General features: G+C 39.0%; 1 protein-coding gene across 2 annotated transcripts in view; it reads right to left on the reverse strand.

The window, feature by feature from the left end:
- Window positions 1-23,126, reverse strand: part of kcnt2 (potassium channel, subfamily T, member 2) — a 566,635-nt gene that overhangs the window by 310,127 nt on the left and 233,382 nt on the right. For both annotated transcript variants that reach the window (XM_051932499.1, XM_051932498.1), the window contains exons 23-24: window positions 6,244-6,355; window positions 2,406-2,507 (exon numbers count right to left, since the gene is read on the reverse strand). In XM_051932499.1, the coding sequence (XP_051788459.1) occupies window positions 2,406-2,507; window positions 6,244-6,355 (214 nt within the window). The remainder of the gene's footprint in view (window positions 1-2,405; window positions 2,508-6,243; window positions 6,356-23,126) is intronic.

A 23,126-nucleotide genomic window follows, 5' to 3' on the forward strand; every position in this document is an offset into this window, starting at 1 on the left:
AGACTGGGTGGACAACAACTATTGGGTAATTAACCAGTCTTAGCTTTATGGCAAAGCTGGCCAAAACCCATTTGGAACCCTGGACAGGATGGATGGATGTTGCCTCATGTTGTCCATAGCAGGTAGTCAATATTATTAGATTTCGATGACCTGTGATGAAAGGATGGATGGCGGTAACCTCCTTGGTGTCTGGAGCATGCACCCTTTCAGTAGCACAAACAGTGCACTTTGGTATTTATACCGTACCACTTGGTGTACAGAGTGTGTGCTCTTTAATTTTCAAAAACAGTGCCCAGCAGGTAACAGCACCCATTCATCCCATTAACCTTCATAAATGGCACCCCTCAGATGATGGTGCCAAAGGTGGCTGCCTATGTCGCCTAATGAATTGACTGGCTCTGCTTTAGGGGAGAGTATCAAAGAAAAATCCACTGTTAAAAAACATACATGACAACTCAGCTATAGTTTGCCTAAAAGCACATGGGAGACTCTTAAGTCAACTGGAAAGAAGGTGCTATGGTTTAATAAAATCAAAGTTTAACTTTTTGTCTATCAGCATAAACACCTGGTTTAAACAGAGCGTTTCCACCATAAAGCATGATGGTGGCAGCATCATGCTGTGGAGATGCTTTTCTGCAGCAGGCTTGGGAGGGTAAAGGGTAAAATGAACGCAGCAAAATATGAGAAAATCCTAGAGGAAAGCCTGAGGCTGCCTGTAGGAAACCTGTGCCTTGGGAGAAGATTTGTTTTCCAACAAGAAAACAACCCCAATCCTAAAGCCAAAGCTACACAGAAATGTCTTTAGAACAACAACATTAATGTTCTAGAGTGGCCAAGTCAGAGTTCAGATCTCAGTCCAACTGAGAATTTGTGGTTGGACTTGATGGTAACACTTTAGTTTAGATGCTGCAAACTGCATCTATCACTTTGTTACTATCATGTGACAAGACCATAACATAAACTTCTTTGGGTCTTCATAACACTTACAAAATATCAGTAAAGTGGTTATTCTTCTCTGCAATGAGACCTACTACCAAAACTTCACTTTGGAGTGGTCTGAGGTGGCTTAACTGAGACACATGTCTCTTGATATTGCAGATTTAGTATAAGATCTGTGAATTGTTCATATTAACAAGTCATTTTATTATCATGTTGATATCCCACACTGCACAGATATGAACAACCAATCTACTGATGTTTTCTAAGTGTCATGAAAAACAAAGGAATCCTTTGTTAAGGTCTTGTTACAGAAGAGTAAATGAGTAATATATGCCTGTTTGTAGTACCTAAAGTGTATCGGCTTGACCAAGGCCATTCATTCACGACCCCCATGCAACCTGATGGTCTAAATGTGCAAAGCTGATAGATAGACAGATCTGTGTACATACTGTAGGTGCCAAAGGTACATCTACTAAATTGTGACTTGCAGGGGATGAACAATTATTTGATCAATCGCTTTCTGTTTTATATTTGTAATTAATTTAGACCACTGTGTAGAGATCTGTTTTCACTTTGACATTAAATGCACTTTCTCTCATGATCAGCATCAAAAAAGCCAAATTAAATCCATTGTGATTCAATGTTGTTTAATAATAAAGCGTGAAAACTTCCTAGGTGGTGAAATCTTTGTATAGGCACCGTAAACAACTGTGGACCCTTAAGCAGTTCTCTTCTCCAGTAATGCTCTTAACTACAGTTCTTGTTTTCCTCTCTTCAATCATCAGCTGGACATATCTCAAATGATATTGTCAGAACGTGTGTGTTGATCAATGATATTCCATCCCATCCATTATCCAACCCACTATATCCTAACTCAGGGTCACGGGGGTCTGCTGGAGCCAATCCCAGCCAACACAGGGCGCAAGACAGGAAACAAACCCCGGGCAGGGCACCAGCCCACCGCAGGGCATACACACACACACACACCCACACACCAAGCACACACTAGGGACAATTTAGGATCACCAATGCACCTAACCTGCATGTCTTTGGACTGTGGGAGGAAGCCCACGCGGACACGAGGAGAACATGCAAACTCCACGCAGGGAGGACCCAGGAAGCAAACCCAGCTCTCCTTACTGCGAGGCAGCAGTGCTACCCACTGCACCACCATGCCACCCCTTCAATGGTATTCATTCTCTGTATTTAATGTAATTTGTGTCATTATGTAAATAAATGTACAGTTTAATAATTTACTGTTAGCTCATTATAGTGTAAATACGTGCAAGTGCCCTGCGCTTGTACTCAGTGAAGAGTGCTAGGCTAAAATTAATTGAGTTGAGATGAATTAAATGAATGATGTGGACAATTTTGCAATATAGAAAAAATATGCAGAAAAAGCGATCAGGCATATAGATGTCACTTATAATATGTTTGCTAAATGTGAAAAAAATGCCATACATTACCTGGTACAGCAATGTATCCAGCATGCTAATACTGAACACTCTTCCTGCAGCAAAGGGCAACCGGAACATAAATGCGAGATTGGAGCCTTTCTCACGTTCTTTCTGACCACAATATAAAAGAAGAAGACAGTTCAATATTAAGAACGTTACTGCCATCAACTGGTACTTCAAAGAACACTTACAAAAACATTACCACAGGACAATATTTTAAAAATGTTATTTCACAATATGCCAATTTTATGAAACAGAGTGAATTTTAAAATACCCATTACTCTGACTTATAATTCTGTCAAGGACAACAAAAAAGTAATTTGTTTTTTTAAATTGCAAGAGACTTCACATTATAACACAGATAATAAAGAAGTGTATGTTCTGTATATTGTTTTGCTGTTCTGTGTATTAGTCATAGTTTTATCATGTCAGGAGCAGAAAACGCCTGCTGAATGGGGAAATAACAGACTGTACTGCAGATGAGCATTTCCTCATGTTTTAATGCAATACTGAATGTTTCCATTTTTAAAAATGGAATTAGTATTTCTACTAAAAAAAAAGTGTTAAAAATTGACAGCATTGAAAAGTCTATGGAAAACATATCTGAGATGAACCTGAGCTTTACTGCACTGAATATTTTTATTGTATTTATTACAAACAGCTGCGGCAAATATCTAAGAATCTTTTCCACTCAGACATTGCTCTTGATTTTATACTGTAATAAAGAAATAACACTATGGTGTTTGAAGAGGAAATTAATGCTGATACAAGCTATAGCATTAAGCACAAAGATTATAAAAAAGAAACAGATACGTTTTTGCTTAATAAGTGTTATAACACTTTAGAGACACTGTAACAATTTGGTACCCTTTGGTCATAATGTAATTTTTTTCTGTTAAAAAATGGTCAATAAAAGCTCAGACAGGCACCTATGAATATTGCAAAGTTGAAAGACAACATTTTTATGGTGCAAGGCTTTTAAACGTTTTTAGAACAGATTATTATTTTACTGATATACCAAAAAGCAGAACTTGCCGGTCAAAAGTTAAATCAATTAGATATGTGGGGGGAACCCACACATCTGTCTGTCAGCTTATACCTGTGCCCATATTTATCAAGCATCTCAGAATTAGTCCCAGGAATTGCATTAAAGGACTGACCAGGATAAGAATGTGTCCTACCCCAGAGTACGACATGACAAGTAGTTATGAAGCGTCCGACATTCACTCCCAGCGAGGATAAGGAGATCACATTTGAGAATGAATGACATCACGATTTTGCAGCACCTTGAGTCACAAAATGGCACTCAAGATGACGTTTTTGTAGTTTAATTGAAAATCACAATGACCTTTTGTAGATTTCTGATACTAATGATAAAGCTTCACCACAAAGATAATAATAATAATAAAAATAACATTGAAATAGTAAAAGATGAAGAAGGAAAACATAATAAGGTAGAATATTGCACTAAGCTGCGTGTAATTGTTGCCTCTTCACAAAAACATCAAGAATAATGCAGTTTGCATCCACGGCCACCTTTGTGTTAGTCTCCCTGAAGCCAGATATATAATATATAAATTTGGAGACAACCTTGAATGAATTTTGCTTAAAATTGGCTGGGAACAATTAGAGGGTTCAGTGAGTGTCCCATTTCTGAACTAATCCAGTGCCTCACAAAGGTGGTGCTCAAAGTAGGGGTGGTGATTTTCAAAAGCAAAAATCTGAGGGGCTTTCGTTAAGCTTATCTGACAGACAATAAGCTTCTGATTACAATGAACCTGTCTACAGTCAAAAAGTCTCCTACAAGAAACCTATCAAACATTTAATTGTGTTGCCACGTGTGCAGGGGGCACATTGTACATTTTAAAAATAAAATTATACATAAACATAACCTGATACAAGGTTTCTGTAACATTAGATTATACATTGGCATTCAAAGGCATCGATCGACGAATAGTAAACATGAACGATTACGTTATCTCAGGTGTTGTGTGTGCATTCTGTTGTTCAGTTACAATGATAGTGTAGAAGTTGATGTAAGCTTGAAAGAATTCTCAGGTATATTCATGAAAATTTTAACTGCAGAATATCCACCTAAATTAAAGGGTGTCTCACACTCCATCAAAGGGACTGCAATTAAGAGAGCTGATAATGAAAATCCCCCGGAGATGCAGATTTCAGTACACAAAACACTTGAATCAACCAATCTGCCTAACGACACCAGTAGATGCACAGATGAGGCTGCACAGCACCCACCTTCTGACTGCACGTCTAAACGAATAACTAACAAAATTTAATATTACTGTCTAATTTAAATGCAAACATGCCAAGAGAAAATATCTGCCACTTTTTAAATACATTGTATACCCATAGACAGCAATGCTTATCTAAACTCAATTGACTGTTGTTATGTCATATAGTGATGTAATAGTTAAAATGACAGAAAGATATCATAGCAGACAGCGGCACTATTCAAACTGTGGTAGTCTATATGTGTGAATCTGTGTGTCTGTTCAGTCACAGTGCTCTTTATAATGTGTAAGTTAATTATTAAGCTTCAGTTACCTTGTGCTACTGAGCTCCAGAATGAATAGCATCAATTTAAGCTTTTTATTTTCTCTCAGCATTAACTCTTTTGCTCCGTATCTTTTACTCTCTCCCTGAAACCCCAACAGTGGTTTAAAATGCAAGAACTTGAGGAAATGGGCGGCAGATGTTTTAGTACAAAGCCCTGTGGGTGTAGCCTTTGCAGCACATGATTTTGCCGCTATGCACAACAAACTTTTTAATGGGTTGTCCCCCAGATGTGTATTCTTGTCTAGCTCCATGAGACTACCTGTGTGTTGATACTGTGATATCGCTTATGATTGAACCTTGTTTTAAAATTACCTTATGTAGAGTTGTGGGAAAATGAATAAATCTTTGCATTATCTAATGTGTTGTAAGATCATTCAAAGTTTGGTTGAAAATTTGAGAAATGTGACATACCCAAGTCATCACTATTGTACATCTGCAAATTATACAAGGGCAAAAATGATATAATATTACCACCACTTTCATTGATTCTTCTCATGAATAGAGCAAATATATAAAATTATTACAAATATTATTCCCTTTCTGTCAAATCAATATCTTTTAGCAAGTTCATCACTGTTAGGCATTTCCAAACATTCCCCCTTTACCAGAATGTGTGGCATGCAAATTGCCTGAGCACCATCTTCTGGCAGCTCCTAGTTAGTTAGGACAGCTCACAAGCTCTCCTAAATTCTGGTGAAGTTATTAGTAGTTTCCTAAATAAGGAAAATAGAGAAAATACTAGGACCAAATTTGCATCACTCTGATATTTTTGAGACAGTTAGGACCATTATCCTTCTCTGAGACTCTTGATAAATACAGGCACTGATTTTTCCACTTCAGGGTTTGCGGGTTGGCCAGAGCTTCCTGGCATGAAATGCAAAGAATAATCCACCCCAAATCAGGGTGCCAGTCTATCAGAGAGAACATTAACATACCATACACACTCACACTAGGCAAGTTGTGAATGGCCAATGAAAATCTCCAGGATGTGGAAGGTAAGCTGGAGTAAGCTGAAAAAAGCTCAGGAAAGAAATCTTCACAGATGATAAGCAGGCACAGATTTTAAATCAGATCTCCTGGAGCTTTGAGTCGGCACTTCTAACTACATTCATTTTTGCTTTTTTCTCTTTAGCATTTTACTTTCTCAGTTCTAACTTTTCTATGTAAATCCCTTATTCATAACAGCACACAATATTTTACATGTTTATATCAACACAAAATTCTAGGGAATGAACTCTGCAGTAAGATATCTTTTGTAAAGGATTCTTACCTTTTCTAATTTTGACAGGGACAGAGAATAGCAGTCTTTGGCTCTAAACTGCATGAACCTCATGTTTGCAGGGTGTGTCAGTTCAGTAATTATACTGAGAAATGAGAACAACCTAAAATATAGAGAAAAGGATAAACAAAATAATACAATACAATAGAATTTATTTTTGTATAGCCCAAAATCACACAAGAAGTGCCGCAATGGGCTTTAACAGGCCCTGCCTCTTGACAGGGGTCCCCTGCCTTGACTCTGCAAGAAGACAAGGAAAAACTCCCAAAAAAAAACCCTTGTAGGGAAAAAAATGGAAGACCCCTCATGAAAGGCAGTTCAAAGAGAGACCCCTTTCCAGGTAGGTTGGATGTCAAAAAGAAAGGGGGTATATACAACACAATACACAGAAGAGGACACAAGTAATCCTCAATACAATATAATAGTGCAATAGAAATATTACAAGTACAGAGCAGAATTCAACAGTAGATGATATCATATAATACGATTGAATATGATAATAAAGATGAGCACTACAGAAACAGGTACACATCTAATGTACATTCTAGCAGAGAGATACTGTTCAGATTATGACTCCCACCATGCTTGTTTTACAACTGCAAATGTATAAATTGTGAGAGGATTTTACCCAGGATAGGACACCAGTCCATGGCAGTGCACTCTCATGCACACACCAATGTCAGGCGAGAAGATCATGCAAGCACCTCCCAGAGAGTGCCAAGGCGAGGATTCAGACCAAGGTCCCTAAAGCTGTGAAGCATACTGGCCACCATGAGCCACCAGGTTGCTGTGACAGATTGCACCACTGAGCCACTAAAAGTTGGCATAGTTTATGCAGTTTTTATTATTTATAGACCGAGAGATATAGTGTAAATAGTGTGTACACTTACCTGGAAGGGGTTGGTGCAGGGTGAGTGGTAGGGGAGCACACTTTGGCTTCCCAGTGCTGGCTTGTCAAGGTGTGAAAGTGTGGCGGAGTCAGTAATGGGCAAGGAGTGAAAGAAGTTTGGAAATCTAGAATTTGCATAAAGTACTCGCATGTACATGTTCACAAGTGGGACTGAGAGCCTAATTAGAGATTTTGTGTACTGCTATGTAGGGTAATTGGAGGTGGACAGTAAACTGTCATCTGGGATTGGTTGTGAGACTGTCTCCGAGACCGTATTTATTGCCTGAATAAAATATGGTGGAATTACTTAGTTTTTCCCTCTCTGTACAGATTGTTGGACCTGCTGAACATATGAGAGAAATCAGTAAAGAGGGAGGGTGTTTAGGATCAACCGTTGATTTAAGAAAAAGAGTGGAAGTGGTGGTTGACTTTTGATCTATTGATTGTTTTAAGAGAGTGAATTTCTAGCATCAAAGAAGAGAGTGTAAAGTACTTTAGTAATACAGTTAAATTAGAGCAATGTAAATGAAAAGTATTTCATTTAGGAAGTAAAAATATTAGGTTCGAATGAATACACAGTGGGAGATCTGAAATTGAACGTACACCTTATGAGAAGGAGTTAGGAGCTGTAGTGGACTTGACAATATCAACTGGCAGAGAGTGTTCAGAAGCTATTAAGAAGGCCAACAGAATGTCAGCTTACATAGCGCCCTGTTGTGTGGATTACAAGTCCAAGGAGGTTATGCTGAATCTTTATAATGTGGTGAGGCCTCACCTAGTGTAATGTGTACAGTTCTGGTCTTCAGGCTACAAAAAGGACATAGCAGCAGTGGAAAAAATCCAGAGAACAACGACTAGGCTGAAACCAGGGGATGATTTGTAAGGAAAGATTAAAAGAACTGAGCCTTTTCAGTTTAAGCAAAAGAAGATTAAGAGGAGACATGACTGAAGTGTTTAAAATTATGAAGGGAATTAGTCCAGTGGATTAAGACTGTTACTTTAAAATAAGTTCATAAACAACACCGAGACACAGTTGGAAACTTGTTAAGGGTAAATTTCGCACAAACATTAGGAAGTTATTTTCACATAGAGTACCACAGACACTTGGAATAAGTTACCAAGTAGTGTGGTAGAAAACAGGACTATTGGAACTTTCAAAACCAGACTTGATGTTTGTTTTTGATGAATTAAGTGGATAGGACTGGTGTGCTTTGTTGGACTGAATGGCCTGTTCTTGTCCAGATTCTTCTAATGTTCTAATTTTCAAACCATCAGCTGTAGTAGAGGTTTTGAACTGATAAGTGGTTTTTTATTTTGCTATTCAGTTTCTTATGAGTTTTGTCTATTTTTAATTCTTTGAAAGAATGATTTTCTAGAATTTTAATAACATTTTTGGGAGCAGTAAAATCTTTTTACTTTTTTCTTTTCCTTTTTTGCGTTTCATTACCAAACTTGACTGCATTTCTAAAAAAGTGCACAAAATTGCTTTTTAACTGTCACCTAATATAATAAAGGACAGATATTGCTTTTTTTCTCTCTCATTCTCTCACTTGTGCTCAGTTACAAACTAAAAGACACCCAGGGTTTGATCCATGCTGGGGTCCAAGGCACGAGGCATCACAGTGGTCCAAGATATTAAATTAAAACCAAAATACATGTCTGCTGTTAAGTTTACACCATAATACATTTTTTTTCTTTCTTGCTAAAATTTAAAATTGAATCTTCAGGCTGGCCTGTAGTCTTAACAGATATGTCCTGGGGGAAAGTAGGGGAAAAAAGTAAGTCATCCCAGAGTTCAGTGTGTTGGGTTATTTACAGTTAGCTGTGGATATTGCTCAACGCGAATCACACTTGGAGTTTCTTTTCTTAAAATCATTGGTTCAGCATTAATTAATTAATTAATTAATCAATCAATCAATCAATCAGGCGCATCATGATGACTCAGGCGCCGCCGAGAGTGGAAGCTTTTTCAGCAGCTCTGTGTACGACTTTATTTTTCTACCTTTTATTTCTCTCTCTTTTTTTTTTTTTTATTATTTTTTATTGATCACTCCTATCACTTTCTTTTATGTGGACTCGTTCCCTGGACACTTTTACTTTTACAACGTGGACATGGATTTTTACACGCCGAGACTCGTCTATTCAAGGAGTCAACTTCGAGCGCTAAGAACAAATCCCAGTGCCGGTGTGGTTCCCTATTTACCCGACGAGGTAAGAAGGCGGTATCGTGGCAGCAGAGCCGGCACTACGCTAAAAATGAAGCGGCTTGCGAGAAAGTGGCGTTTTAAGCCTTCGGTGCCTTCTGTAATTCTGGGAAATGTGAACTCAATATCAAATAAGATCGACGAACTGGCTGCGCTGGTGAAAAATATCAGAACCTACAGAGAATGTAGTTTGTTGTGTTTTTGTGAAACGTGGCTAACTACCACCATCCCAGATGCTAATGTGTAGCTACCCGGATTTAGCACAGTTAGAGCGGACAGAGACGCAAGTACCTGCGGGAAGCACAAAGGAGGAGGCCTAGCTCTCTATGTCAATTCAAAGTGGTGTAACTCTGGACATGTAAACTTCAAAATCTCCACTTACTGCAGGGACATCGAACTGTTGGCTGTAAGTTTGCATCCCTATTACCTGCCCAGAGAGTTTGGACACGTCATTGTTATTATTGTATACATTCCTCCTCGGGCGGACGTGGAGACAGCGAGTGACATCATCCATTCTGCTGTTGCTAAGTTACAAACGCAGCACCCTGAGGCGCTTGTGCTAATCGCTGGAGATTTTAACCATGTGACGCTGGACCAAAACATTACCTGCCTTCTCCCAGTATGTGGACTGTAACACCCGGGGAAATAAGACTATTGACTTACTGTATGCAAATGTTAAAGACGCATACAGCGCCACCCCGCTGCCTGTGCTTGGGAAAGCAGATCATAACCTGGTTCTGCTTCAGCCTCACTACAAACCAAGAGTGAGGGAGCTACCTACAACCACACGCTCATTCAGGAAGTGGTCCCCTGAGGCAGAGCAGGCTCTGAGAGACTGCTTTGGAACTACAGACTGGGATATCCTGCAGGAATCACATAGTGAGAACATTGAGGAGGTTGTTGACTGCACTACTGACTACATCAACTTCTGTATGGACATTGTAGTTCCAGTAAGAACAGTATGCTGCTATGCTAACAACAAGCCATGGATTACAAATGACATCAAGGGCCTTTTGAACCAGAAGAAAAGGGCTTTTAAAGGCGCTGATCAGCATGAGCTCAAGCGCGTGCAGAAGGAACTCCGAGTCCAGCTGAGGGCGGTGAAGGAGCAGCACAGGAGAAAGCTGGAGCAGAAGTTGAGAATAACAGCATGAAGGAAGTGTGGGATGGGATGAAGATCATCACTGGCTGCAGCTCGAAGCAGGGTGCCACCATTGAGAGAGACGTGAAGAGAGCAAACCAAATGAACAACTTCTTTAACAGGTTTGACCACCCTAACCCACTCTCACCTCGGAGTACTACACCCTCCACCCATCCTTCTGCTGATACCAGCATAGGAGAGACTTTCCCCCCACCCACAATTACAGCAGTGCAGGTGAGCAGGAAGCTGAGGAGACTTTGTGCCAGCAAACCAGCGGTTCCAGATGGAGTATCGCCACTACTGCTGAAGGTCTGTGCACTGGAGCTGGGGAGTCCTCTACAGCGCATCTTCAACCTGAGCCTGGAACAAGGGAGAGTCTCGAGGCTTTGGAAAACATCTTGTATCACCCCAGTCCCAAAGGTATCACGTCCTAGTGAGCTGAACGACTTCCGGCCTGTCGCTCTGACGTCACATGTGATGAAGACCATAGACCGGCTGCTGCTTCACCACCTGAGGCCACAGGTTCAACACGCCCTCGACCCTCTGCAGTTCGCATACCAAGAGAAGGTGGGAGCAGAGGATGCCATCATCTATATGCTACACCGCTCACTCTCCCACTTGGACAGAGGCAGTGGTGCTGTAAGAATCATGTTTCTAGACTTCTCTACCATCTTCAACACCATCCAACCTCTGCTCCTTAGGGACAAGCTGACAGAGATGGGAGTAGATTCATACCTAGTGGCATGGATCGTGAACTATCTTACAAACAGACCTCAGTATGTGCGTCTCGGGAACTGCAGGTCTGACATTGTGGTCAGAAACACAGGAGCGCCGCAGGGGACTGTACTTTCTCCGGTCCTGTTCAGCCTATATACATCGGACTTCCAATACAACTTGGAGTCCTGCCACGTGCAAAAGTTCACTGACGACACTGCTATCGTGGGCTGCATCAGGAGTGGGCAGGAAGAGGAGTATAGGGACCTCATCAAGGACTTTGTTAAATGGTGTGACTCAACCACTTACACCTGAACACCAGCAAAACCAAGGAGCTGGTGGTGGATTTTAGGAGGCCCAGGCCAGATGACTGTTTGCAGAGGGTACAGACCTATAAATACCTGGGAGTGCAGCTGGATGATAAATTGGACTGGACTGCCAATACTGATTCTCTGTGCAAGAGAGGACAGAGCCGGCTATACTTCCTTAGAAGACTGGCGTCCTTCAACATCTGCAATAAGATGCTGCAGATGTTCTATCTGAGGGTTGTGGCGAGCGCCCTCTTCTACGCAGTGGTGTGCTGGGGAGGCAGCATTAAGAAGAAGGACGCCTCACGCCTCGACAAACTGGTGAGGAAAGCAGGCTCTATTGTAGGCATGGAGCTGGACAGTTTACCATCTGTGGCAGAGCGACGGGCGCTCAGCAGGCTCCTATCAATTATGGAGAATCCACTGCATCCACTAAACAGTGTCATCTCCAGACAGAGGAGCAGCTTCAGCGACAGACTGCTGTCACTGTCCTTCTCCACTGACAGACTGAGGAGATCATTCCTCCCCCACACTATGCAACTCTTCAATTCCACCCGGAGGGGGTAAACGTTAACATTATTCAAAGTTATTGTCTGTTTTTACCTGCATTTTATTACTCTTTAATTTAATATTGTTTTTTGTATCAGTATGCTGCTGCTGGAGTATGTGAATTTCCCCTTGGGATTAATAAAGTATCTATCTATCTATCTATCTATCTATCTATCTATCTATCTATCTATCTATCTATCTATCTATCTATCTATCTATCTATCTATCTATCTATCTATCTATCTATTGTGGGACATGGCCAGCCTTTTATCCCGGCCAATACCCACAGGCCGCCAGGTGGAGCCCTGCCTGCAAACGTAGAGGTGCCATGAGTTCCAGCAGGGCATCATGGGCAGTGGAGTTTTTCATCACAGCCCTGCTGGATACCATGGGGACATCCAGGGGACAATGCAGGAAGGCCCAGAGACTTTGGTTTCACCTATAAACCGGAAGTGCATCTTAGTCACGGCGACAGAGCGAATGATACACTTCTGGGTTGAAGAAAAGGAGCTTTTATCTGACCCGGACTTGTTCACAGTCACATGGACAGAGACAGAAAAACACTTCAGGGTCATGGACTATATAAAGGACTGTGAGAGAGCAGAGCGTTGAGCTGAGCTGGGTGGAAGGGTAGCAATGCGTCTGGGAGTGGAGGATTATGATTATTGAGTATTGTATTGTTTAATTTATGAGTATTGTGGAGTGGAGGGTGCTTTGTGCACTGTATTGTCTAAATAAAACGAATTATTGGACTTTTACCTGGTGTCTGGAGTCAAGTCTGAGGGTTCAAGAGGACGACAGCGCCATCTATCTATCTATCTATCTATCTATCTATCTATCTATCTATCTATCTATCTATCTATCTATCTATCTATCTATCTATCTATCTATCTATCTATTAAAATGAAAAGTAATTAAAATGACATTCTGGCCACATAGATTTAACAAGCATTTCATACCCTGCTGAAAAGGTATTCTTGAAACTCAACTGAAAAAATGAGGCAACACTTTACACCATCCTTATTGTTACACTGGTTTTACAAAGAATGTACCTGCCTTGCTACAGTGCAGTTGCCCATTATTACAGTTTATTACTGTACTGCGTTTGTTGATGTATAGGGTAATGTATGGAATACAAATAACAACAAAGTAATCGTGATGTACTATTATAGTAAAATGAAACTCTTGGCAAAAAACAATTCATGCCTGTTTGTTAGGATGCATATTGAAAATCATTCTTTTTTTCTTGTATGAAGGCCTGCCTCATAAACATGATACTAACTCAGCTGATTGCCTAACATTAATGTAACTCATGAAGCATCATAGCCTACGTACGTATGGGTGGTGATGCTGAGGGGAGTCCACACTAGTACATTTTCATTCAAACATGCTATTTTTGTGATGATTTACACACACAAAAATGATAAAAAAAAGTGTGAGGCATCTGAAACAGAGCTAGAAAGCAAGCCAGACTCCCTAACTAGCCTGCCCTGCTCTACCCTACACTGGGACAAATTGGGCTTTAGCTTGAAAAGTGCTAAAATAATAGCAAATTCCTAAGAAAATATTCATAATGCCCCACAAGGGAGATGATTACTGTCAACTCCTGGCTTGTGTAAGACCGGGCAAAAAAAAACTATTTAAAAACAATGGAAAATAACAAAATAGTCAAAAATGTAATTAGGAAAAAGTATTTGCCTGAAAAACAATCAACAGTAACAAGGTCCCAGTGCAAAATCCAAAGACAGGTAAAATTTGAAATAAGAGTAATACTTACAATACAAAACTTGCTTCCACTAAAGCACACTGAAATGAACTGCAAGGAATTCACTTTCCCAGCCTTCCTTTATGGGGGGGTGGGGGGGTTGCATTCTTTAGCAGTGATATAATGGTGGCTTGTAGAGAGCCACTTACAAAACATAGGGAATATCAGTGAACAAGATTACCGACATAAGAACTACATAATAACAAAATGAAAATGCCTAAGAATAAATCATTAGACAAATAATATAAAAATAACACTACTAACATGATCAATAGTAATTAATGAATAACAAATGAACAAATAAGATACAAAATTAAATTTAAATATAAACTGGGGGAGCAACTTTGATTAAAACATGACATGAATAACCTTCGTGACAAACAAGGCAACCTGAATAATTATGAAGGAGCGACATTTGGAAACAAAACCTAACATAACATACGAGTACAGTAGTATGCAACATATTATTATAACATAATACAATATATTACTACTATAGCACACTGTTATTATAACAGATTTGGTTTGGTCCGTTTATAGGAGATGGACGTCTGAAGCAGAGCTCCGCTAGCAGCGGCTTTATTTTCCCACGTATTTCATATTATTTAGAGGTATCCTGTATTTAACCCGACCAAGGAACTTCCACTACAATATACAAGCATGAGTAACAAGAAGAAAAGTCAGAAAGAACCGGAAAAGAAACTTAAAGCTGCATCGAAGTCCGGACAGACTTCTGGCCTGAGTGCAGGTGTAAGGTATGGCATCACGGAGACTGACCTGGAACAGGCAGAAGAGTGCGCAGAATTCCTGGGGCCCCGCTCCATTGTATCGTCTCCAGTCGAGAGTGAAAATGGGAGCGAAGGCGCAAGTGATACAGGTCGCGAGGGATCGCCGATTACTGAGGATCATTCGAGACTAGAAAGGGCTCTGCAGGACGTGCTCTCATCTACTCATCGCGAGCCTGTAACAGGAGCTGCATTTTCACTTGCGGAGCACGAAAGCAGAAGCGAACTGTCCGAACTGAAAGAGATGATCGCTACACAGATAGCTACACAGAAAGAGATGAACACTACACTGGCCACTGCCATGGTTACGGCCATGAAGGAGCTTAAGAAAGATAACACAAATGATCTTAAGAAGGTGGCCACTGAGCTCAAGAAGGATAACAAAGATAAGGAAACGCGTCTATTTGAACGTTTCGACGTGAACTTTAAAGGCATGTTGGAGAAATTAGTGGAACACATTGAAGAAACTAACTCCAAACTGAAAAGGCTTGATGATCATATTAATGACGTTTCAGACCAGCTGGAAGACGTTAAGCAGGGACTCACGGCTCGAGTGGAAACAGCGGAACAAATGGCATCTAACGCCGATGAAAAAGCCACAGCTGCGAACTCGGAATACAAAAAACTTGGAGACAGACTTGCAGCCCTGGAGGATGGGTGCAGAAGAAATAATATAAGAATTGAGGGTATACCTGAGAAAACGAGAAAGCTCAAGCCCAGTGAAATTTGCAGTAGAATTACTGTCTAAAATAATTGGAGATGACTTTAAACTCGACAATGAGATAGCCACGGCTTATCGCACAAAGATACCAAGCGCCTTTAAATCTAGGTCTTTTATTGTCCGCTTCGAACGACTAAGATGTAAGCTTGATGTGATGGCACTTCTCAGACACAAGCAAGAGATTATATTCGAAAATAATCTTATTCGTATTTTTCCCGACTTCTCACCATCAACAGCTGCAAAACGCAGATCCTACAACGACATTAAAAGGATGCTACGGGAAGCCGATATCAAATACAGCCTCTTGTATCCTGCCAAACTGAAAGTGGAAGTTCAAGACGGACATTATATTTTCTTCAGCAAAGAAGAAGCTGAAAAAGAATTAAAGAAGCTGTTTCCGACACTTTTTTTGAAAGTTAATTAAAATTAAAGAGCCGTATTCTATCAAGGCACGGGAAAGACCCATGATCTGATCGCTGGATCCATGTTTAAAGAGACTGGTATTATAATTATACATCTCTTATTCTCTTTTTTTAAATTTTTTTTTTATCTGGACTTTATATGTTATATGTTTATGTTTTAATCAGAGTTATAGAGTTATAGACGTGAGTGTGAAAATGTGGAAGTGATTAAAGTAGGAGTCGTTTTATTTATTTTTTTTTTTATTTCTTTTTTTTTTTTATTTTTCTTTTTTTTTTTTTTAATTTATTTATTTATTTTTTTTATTTTACTATACCTTAAAGTAGACTGTTTAACTTCATACCCTTGGTTTAATGCTTGTTCTACTATTTATACAATTACCATTATACTATTACAGTATGAATTACCAGGTTTATCCTGGACTAGTTTTTAAAATCACTCCCAGTGTTGTTTTTTTTTTTTTTTTTTAACCCTAATATCTTAACTTAAAAGCGCTGAAGATTATTTCAAGATTAAATATTGTTAATGAGAACATTTTCGGCAGATAGTATTAAGGATTTAACTGTAAAGATATCTCTGTTTTAATTCTGTAACGCCGCTGCAGGGTGGGGTTTGTTTTGTTTTGGACGTGCTCTGTCTCTTCGTATGTCAGAGGACTGGAACATCGCGAAGTGGGGTCTAGCCTCATGTGGGGGAGACAAAAGGGGGGGGTGGGGGGATAAAGGGGGGAGAGAAGGAGAGCAGGTTATATCTAATCTATTCTTATAATCCTTATAATTATAAATATCAATGCAGCAACAGGCTAACATGCAACAACTCCTGGGGAATCTTGAAACTAAGATTAAAACTGCCATATTACCAATTAAAACTATAAAATGACATTAAAAACTCAGAATCAATGTCTCCATGATGGGACAGTTAACTTTGTGAGCTGGAATGTTAAAGGCCTGAATCACGAATTAAAGAGAAAGAAAGTATGCTCTCACCTAACAGGCTTAAACGCTAAAATAGTATTTTTACAGGAGACCCACTTACTAACCAAGGATCAGTTCAGATTACAAAAAGACTGGACTGGCCAAATGTTCCATTCTAGCTTTATAAAGAAAACTAGAGGGGTGGGAATTCTCATACATAGAACAGTTCCATTTGTAGCATCAGAGGTAGTGTCGGACCCTGAAGGGAGATATGTGATGGTCATGGGCAACTTATATAACAGTAAAATGATTTTGATAAATGTTTATGCACCCAATGTTGATGATAAGGAATTCATGCAAAATCTATTTGCATCCATTCCCAGTGTGAACACTCATAAAATTATAATGGCTGGGGACTTTAATTGTGTTTTAAATCCACTCTTAGATAGGACTCCTGTGACAGGGGGGACGACATCTAATACTGCAAAGATAATTACACAGTTTTTAAATGATCACAACTTATCAGACCCCTGGAGGTTTCTTAACCCAAACTCAAGAACATACTCGTTCTACTCACCAGTGCATTATAGCTACTCAAGAATTGATTATTTTTTTATAGATAATAATTTCCTGCCTACAATTAAATCATGCAAATATGACACAATTGTTATCTCTGACCATGCCCCTCTAGTCTTGGAGCTAAAATCAATAAGCCCCTCGTACTCACCTCGCAGATGGCGTCTTAACCCTCTTTTATTGGCAGACGAGAACTGCACAGAATTTATATCCAAACAAATCAGCTTCTTCCTAGAGACAAACACGTCTACAGAGGTTTCTGCAGGAACACTCTGGGAAACTCTAAAGGCCTTCCTAAGAGGCCAGATTATTTCATATCTTTCCCATAGAAATAAATTAGAAACCAAGAAAGTGTCAGAGCTAAGAAATGAAATTACTAGAATAGATGAAGAACAAGCCAGGCGTCCAAGTGAAGCTCTTCACAGGAAAAGGCAGGCCTTGCATACAGAACTTAACATCTTAGCAACTAAAGAAACTGAACAACTTATTTATAAGTCTAGACAGCATTACTATGAACACGGAGAAAAAGCTAATAAGCTTTTAGCTCAACAAATTCATAAACAAGAAGTTCACAATGCAATACCAGTAATCACCAACAAGAATGGAGAAGAAATCATCGACCATAATAAAATAATGCACACATTTAGAGATTACTATAAGTCTTTATATTCCACTGAGCCCAAAGAAGACAACACGCAATCTAATGCATTTCTGGATAATTCACAAATACCACAAATAGATGCTTTAAGTGCTGAGGAACTAGATAAACCTCTAACGCTAACAGAATTACTAGACGCTATAAAGTCACTACAAAGCGGGAAATCATCAGGCCCTGATGGTTACCCCGTAGAGTTTTATAAGAAATTCTCCACTCAGCTAGCTCCACTCTTATTGGTAACATTTACAGAAGCTAAAGACCACCAAATACTACCTCAAACATTTCGACAAGCATTAATCACCGTCTTTCCTAAACAAAATAAGGACTTGTTACAATGTCCATCATATAGACCAATTTCACTCCTGAATAATGATGTTAAGATACTCTCAAAAATCCTAGCTAGAAGGATGGAGAAAGTGCTGCCCTCGGTAATATCACAAGATCAAACTGGATTTATTAAAGGCCGACATCTATCTTCAAATCTCCGACGCTTGTTTAATGTTATATATTCACCAGCAAAATCAAACACCCCAGAGATATTACTATCATTAGACGCAGAAAAGGCATTTGACATGATCGAATGGAATTACCTTTTCACTGCATTGGAGAAATTTGGGTTTGGCCCGAATATTTGTGCTTGGATTAAACTACTGTATACCAGTCCAGAAGCTTCAGTTTGTACTAATAAAATTTGCTCAGACTACTTTAAACTAGAACGTGGTACCAGACAAGGATGTCCCTTGTCGCCACTGTTGTTTGCAATCGCTATTGAACCACTGGCGGTTCACTGCCGAAATTCTCATCAGATAAAGGGGATTGTCAGAGAAGGACTGGAACAGAAAATTTCTCTATATGCAGATGATATGGTCTTATATATATCGGACCCAGAAAACACTGTCCCTGCTGTTTTAACAGCACTAACAGAATTTCAAAAGATATCTGGTCTTAGAATTAATCTGAATAAAAGTATACTCTTTCCAGTGAACTCACGAGCATATAATATTAAATTAGACACCCTACCTTTTACCATAGCAGATCAGTTTAAATACCTAGGGGTAAATATTACAAGTAAACATAAAGCTCTTTATCAACAAAATTTTGGCGTCTGTATGGAAAAAATTAAGCAAGACTTGCATAGATGGTCAACCCTTCATCTCACTCTAGCCGGAAGAATTAACAGTGTTAAGATGAATATCCTTCCTAAACTTCTCTTTTTATTTCAAAACATTTCAATATATATCAATAAATCATTTTTTAAACAGTTAGATTCAATAATAACCTCATTCATTTGGAACTCAAAACACCCACGTATCCGAAGAGCGACCCTACAAAGACCTCAGGCAGAAGGTGGCATGGCTTTACCTAATTTTCAGTTTTATTACTGGGCAGCAAACATACAAGCCATAAAAACCTGGACACAAATAAATGCACATACACAGGCTTGGTCTGCAATAGAAGTAAAATCCTGTAGTACTTCTTTATATTCCCTGCTTTGCTCTCCAATAAATGAAAGTTATCGCAAATATACTAATAACCCAATTGTGCTTTACTCACTCAGAATATGGAACCAAATTAGGAAGCATTTTAAGATGGAAAATCTTTTATCAGTGGCACCTTTGCAAGGGAACCACCTCTTTCAACCTTCGCAAGTATATCCAGTTTTTAATACCTGGAAAAGTTTTGGGATTAAAATGCTCAGAGATCTTTATATAGACAACATATTTACATCTTTTGAACAATTACGTTCAAAATTTAACCTCCCAGCTACACATTTCTTTTACTATCTTCAAATTAGAAATTTTGTTAAACAGAAATTGCCCGATTTCCCCCACCTTGCACCCTCCACAATGCTGGAAAAAATACTGCTCAATTCCGAGGAAACAAACACTATTTCCGCAATATATAAAATCTTATTAGAGTCCCTACCTTTCAAAGATCCAAGAGGACATTGGGAAGAAGATCTCTTAATCAATATATCAGAAAAGGAGTGGAAGGTAGCAAAGCAGAGAATTCACTCGAGTTCTATATGCGCAAAGCATAGAATTATTCAACTAAAAATTATATATATCGAGCTCATCTGTCTCGCTTAAAACTGTCCAAAATGTTTCCAGGCCAGGATCCAACCTGCGAGCGCTGCAACCAAGCTCCTGCCTCACTGGGTCACATGTTCTGGGCCTGCACCAAACTAACATCATTTTGGACAAAAATTTTTAAGTGCCTCTCAGACAGCCTTAGTATCACAATCCCTCCTAACCCACTAACAGCTGTGTTTGGTGTCCTTCCAGATGGACTTGAATTGGAGAAGGACAAGCAAACGGTGATTGCATTCACTACACTCTTGGCACGCAGACTTATTTTGTTAAATTGGAAGAATCCTAATTCTCCTCTTATAAGTCAGTGGGAAACTGATGTTTTATATTATTTGAAATTGGAAAAAATCAAATTTTCAGTTAGAGGATCTGTACAAAATTTTTTCAAAACTTGGCAGGATTTAATCAATATTATTTTAGAATAAGAGAATTAACTATTATTGTATTTAACTCCCTTCTCCATCTCTTATTTATATAGATATTTACTTCTCCCCTTCTTTTGTCTAATGTTGCCTTATTAAAAAGCTTAAAGAAATTTTCCTTTAGCTAAGCTCTCCTTCTCAGGGATGGGGTTTGATTTGTTTTCAAATTTGTTGGGTTATAAATGGATCTGTTTGTATGGAATGATTACAATGAAAATTAATAAAATAAAAATATAAAAAAAAAAAAAAAAAAAAAAAAAAAAAAAAAAAAGTATATAATAATAATAATAATAACACATTTTATTTATTCATAGGCACCTTTCTAAACACTCAAGGACACCGAACAATAGATAAAACACACATTATAAACAAAACTAAAAACACAAAAATTAAAATCAGGCAGAGCACTTATAATCAAAGAGAAACAGCAGTCTTAAACAGATGAGTTTTAAGTTTAGATTTGAAAAGTGAGAATGAATCAATATTTCTAAGCTCGGATGGTAATGAGTTCCAACTGAATGCTCCGCTCCCCATGGTGGTAAGACAGATGAAGGGGACAGTCAAGTGGATGCAGGAAGAGGATCTAAGGGTGCAGGAGGGAATGGCAACATGGAGGAGGTCAGACAGATATGGAGGGGCAAGGTTGTGGATAGTCTTAAATGTTAACAGGAGAATTTTGAAGTCAATGCGGAACTTAACCGGGAGCCAATGAAGCTGCTGCAAGACTGGAGTGATATGGTGAGTAAAGGGGGATCTAGTAATGATGTAACATATACAGTAGTATTCTGAAACAAGCTTAACATTATTTTCTATCAGAGGCCCAGTGACATTGGGAAGGGGGGGGGGCTTCAGAGGTTTATGCCCCTGACCTATTGTGCCATGCCCCTGATTTGTTCATCCTCTTATTTTTTTATCCCCCAAAATTAAATGTAGATCATTTAACTCGAAATTCCAATGATCAATGTTCTTGACACATTTTCATGTGTTCAAACCCTAAGGAATAACACCCCCCAGCCCTTTGCTGCTCGATGTTACATGTATATGTCAGTATGCCAATGGGCTCGAAGGCCCGGGGGACCCCACACCCCGCTCCTCAGTGGTAAAAACTCTGATACAACTGAAATGTAGAAATGCCCCAGGACCAAGCCTGTCCTGAGTGGGGAAGCACTTCTCTCTGGATAGAGTACCAGTCCACCATGGACATAAACAACAAAATCTTCAATAATAAACACATTACTATAAAAACACGTGGTAAACATAGACAGAACCAAATATCTCTATTTTCAAAATTTTGTTTAAGTTAATATATTTATAAAACTTGGCCATTCCAAAGCAATATCAGTACAGTTAAGATATATTTCATTTTAAACTAGTTTTCTCTTCTCAAATATTGAAGTACGTGTTTACATTTTTTTGACAGACTGCATCAGTTTAAGTCTGTATTTATTCAGCAATTCAAGCAATACTTTTCCTCCTGGTTTTTCAATAATATTGTAGGTGATCTTTTATGCACTCATACGCATACCAAGAATGACTTCAGCAAACATTTGTCTGTTTGACTGATTCCTTTTCTGGAGTTCTTCTTACAGTGTACTATTGCTGCAATGCAACACTGACATCTACAGACCAGAGAAGGTTATGCTTGGACTTCTACTTCAGCTTTGTCCTGCATTTGCTCCTGTTAATATGGTCTTGTAAATAATGTGTTGTACTTTCAGCTAAAAAAAGGCCACCTCTGGGGCCCTTAGCTAGTCTTATGACTTGCAAAAGTTTCCACTTCTAAAATAAGTGCGCATAAAGTTTTAGAGATAGTACTTGCTATTGACAGGCTCATATAAAAGTAACACTGGTTTGTCTTATGTAGAATAAAAACAGTAAGTAGTGCACAATGTAACATGACACTTCCAGCTAATAACACTACTGAATTCACCCAAATGTACAGTGTGCAATGTGCAAATCATCACTGACACCTCACCATGTCATTTTGGAGTTTTCTTCACTGAATTGTTAAAATTATTAACATGTGTCTTCAGGTTTAAGTTGATATTATGTTATAATACCTAACACTTTGTAAAGGACACATTTACTAAATGATGAAGGGAAACCTCTAATTAAAGAAAAAACCCTTCTGGACAAAGAAATTATAATCTAACTTAATCTAAAAAAGAATATTGTGATTATGATCTTTATATATAATATGCTACCTTGGCTGATCATTTGCATGTCCATGATTTTAAATCACCTGTAGCTCGCAAACCGTTTGACGTATTGACCGCTTTCTGGGTGATGATTGACCTCCAAGGTTATTCCTCTTTTTTTTTTTATTAATTGTAGAATCAGCTCTTACTGTAGCAGCAGTCAGCAGGGCCGTCGAGCAGCGCATGCATATGGGTGTCATTCTCATCCCTACCACCTTCGCCGTCATTTCCCCTACCTCTTCATATCTTACATTCTTGAGGCAGATTGAAGACTTAAGTGCCAGCTTAATTGAAAAATTAAGGAAAACGTACTAAGTAATTGCAATACAAACATTGACTTAATCAGTTTTAACGCGAAAAGATGCCAACAAAAGAAGAGAAGAAGCGGGACGCTAGGGTGGAGAAAAGAAGAGCTGCTCAGGAAGCAGTGTAATAAAAAAGGTTTTCTCTGTAACAGGAGAAGGGATGAAATAAAGGAGTAAGAGGGGGGGATTGGTCGCTTCAGTGCAAAACCAGCTAC

Source organism: Erpetoichthys calabaricus, chromosome 10 (genome assembly GCF_900747795.2).
Source record: "Erpetoichthys calabaricus chromosome 10, fErpCal1.3, whole genome shotgun sequence".
NCBI classification, from domain to species: domain Eukaryota; kingdom Metazoa; phylum Chordata; class Cladistia; order Polypteriformes; family Polypteridae; genus Erpetoichthys; species Erpetoichthys calabaricus.